Genomic DNA, 2,545 nt, shown 5'->3' on the forward strand with positions numbered 1-2,545 from the left:
GATCCACTTGACCATCAGGTCCAACCTTAACAGCATAAATCCATCTGCAACCAACCACAGATTTTCCAGAAGGAAGAGACACCAGATCCCACGTGCCATTATGATGAAGAGCACTCATTTCATCAATCATAGCTTGTCTCCATCCCGAATGTGAAAGTGCATCACCTGTAGTCTTAGGAACAAATACAGAGGACAAAGAGGAAAGGCAAGCAAAGTATGATGGAGAAAGACGATGATAACTAATATTGACTGTATACCTGGCCGGAGGGCGAGTATCACGAGTACCCTTATCCCAAGGTTCTTTACATGGTATCAGAGCCTTGCCGCCCCTCACTTTCTCTTGTGGACTTTCTTAGCACAGGTAGGCTCTGGGCCTGTTGCATCTTCCACTCTTCAAGCCCAATGGGCTCTTGTGTGAGGGGGCGTGTTGAGATATATAGTCCCACATTGGTTGTATGTGCAACTAATGTGAAGTTTATAAGGCCTTGGGCATTCTCACCCTTTGAGCTAGCTTTTGGGGGTGATGTATCCCAAGGTTCTTTACAATTAAAATTGTAAATTCTTACACTTATATATAATTTCATTTAATTTATTTTTAAATATAGTAAAACTTCACTACTAAAGTTTACATTCCCTACCTGATAAGGAATAAAGTTTGCGTTTCTTATACTTTGGGCCAAGATGTCATGTTCTAAGTCCACCTTCAAGTCTGTTGAATGTTTGTTTCCATCTAAGTCAAGGGACCTACAATATATGTAATCCGAGTAAGATGATAGGCAATGCTTCTGTCCCTAGCCTCACGGTCAAGAGACTACAAGTTCATCCAATATAATAAAATCAAAATAAACCATTGAATTTACTTCATGCGTGACTATAATTAGTAATTGTTTTGACTGCTTCAACGTTTCAAGCTTGGTTAGTGACCCATTTCTTACGGTTGGGTTAGATATTTTGGTGTTTGAAAAGAATGAAAGGGTGCTTTATGATTTTAGTTGAACTTTGGTCATTGCACTAGTGCATAATTCCTCATATCAAAACAAACATATAAATGGCTTTATTTGCCACATGAAGTTTCATCTTGTGTTTCCAAATAGAATCACTTCAAAATAGTCCTTGAAGTTGAATCTACAAGGAGACATACACAAGGAAATTAGTCAGAAAAAAACCACTGGTTTAGGTAACCAATAACCATCCATTTCATTTCCAAAAAAGCTTCTGAGGCTTAAAAAAACTAGAAACTTTTCCAGCTACTCTATACCAATAGACAAACCCCAGTTGTTTATTATATATAACTAGTGTTCTTTCATTTTGCATCTTTTACCTAGAAAGAAGCAGAGATGGGAGGCTGTTTTTCTTCTAGATCATCCTCCACATTCAACAATGTTCGTCTAGTTCATCTCAGTGGTTATGTTGAGGATTTTGAGCAACCAATTTCAGTGAGCCAAGTAACTGGAAATTCTCCAAAGCACTTTGTTTGTACCTCCATTCAGCTTCTTTCCTCTTCTGGAAAACCTTTGAAGGGAGATACCCAACTCCAACCTGGAAATGTGTACTTCATGTTACCATACTCAATACTGCAAACTGATGTTTCTCCTATGAACTTGGCATCCCTTGCAAAGAGACTCACTGCAATAGCCAAAACTAATAGATATGAGGACAAAAAGTCCTTGAAAGCTAGTCCTTTGTCAAGCCAACATGGTTTGAGCAGTGTTAGCAGTTCACCTTCAAGGAGTCCTGGCAGATTTGGGGTGGCTGAGCAAATTGGTATGGCATATGGAGGACAAAGCCCTTGTAGATTGCAGCCATGGAAACCTATTTTGGACACTATCAAAGAGAAGTCATTCAATAGGAGAAGTGAATCTGATCTGCAAGATAATAATTGATGTGTTGCCAGACCCTGGATTGAGGTAAACTAGAAAGGAAGAAGACAAGTTAGGTGGTTTGGTGATAAAAGAAAAATTTCGTGTCTAATTCTTCTATGCTGTACTTCAGAATGTTCCTAAAGACATGATGCAAATGATTAAGCACTTGATATTTCAGTTTGTACGAGTTCATGATGAAATCTTATTAGAATTAGAATTAAGTGAGGTGAGATTTAGGAGACATAGATTACTTCACAATCTTCTAATTATTAAAAGTGTGTACCTTGTAATTAAAGTTAATGGAAAAGTCAGATCAAGAAAATTTTCTGGTTGTGTAAACTGTAAATTCTTTTAGTTCAATGTGAAGTATATATGTAGATTGCACTATTAGGATACACAAACAATATATAATATTTTTTAACAATTTGTATTATATTTTGGTAGTACAAATGAAGGGAAAGGAAAGGATCAAAATTGAATATTTTGTCAAGAGTCTGGTAGCCAAAGTTGTATTTTAGAGACAAGTGTTTCATTGCTCTTGTTCACAGGTAGGTTGACCAAGCTAACGATGACTTTGACAATAACTCACCCGTACTGTAGTGTGTAAAATAGTACTAATAATGTAATGTTGTTTGTGCTGAACAGGTAATAGAAACAATATAACAAATTACATGGTGATGATA

The 2,545-nt window shown here is 36.9% G+C and overlaps 1 protein-coding gene across 1 annotated transcript; it reads left to right on the forward strand.

Moving 5' to 3' along the window:
- Positions 1-1,043: 1,043 nt before the first annotated feature.
- On the forward strand, positions 1,044-2,192 carry LOC133305751 (uncharacterized). Its single transcript, XM_061505993.1, has one exon. It carries the CDS (start codon positions 1,338-1,340, stop codon positions 1,881-1,883), a length of 546 nt encoding a protein of 181 aa, XP_061361977.1. The 5' UTR covers positions 1,044-1,337; the 3' UTR covers positions 1,884-2,192.
- Positions 2,193-2,545: the final 353 nt, after the last annotated feature.

Source organism: Gastrolobium bilobum, unplaced genomic scaffold (genome assembly GCF_033153095.1).
Source record: "Gastrolobium bilobum isolate Gb01-03AN ecotype WA unplaced genomic scaffold, APGP_CSIRO_Gbil_v1 utg3440, whole genome shotgun sequence".
Taxonomy (NCBI): domain Eukaryota; kingdom Viridiplantae; phylum Streptophyta; class Magnoliopsida; order Fabales; family Fabaceae; genus Gastrolobium; species Gastrolobium bilobum.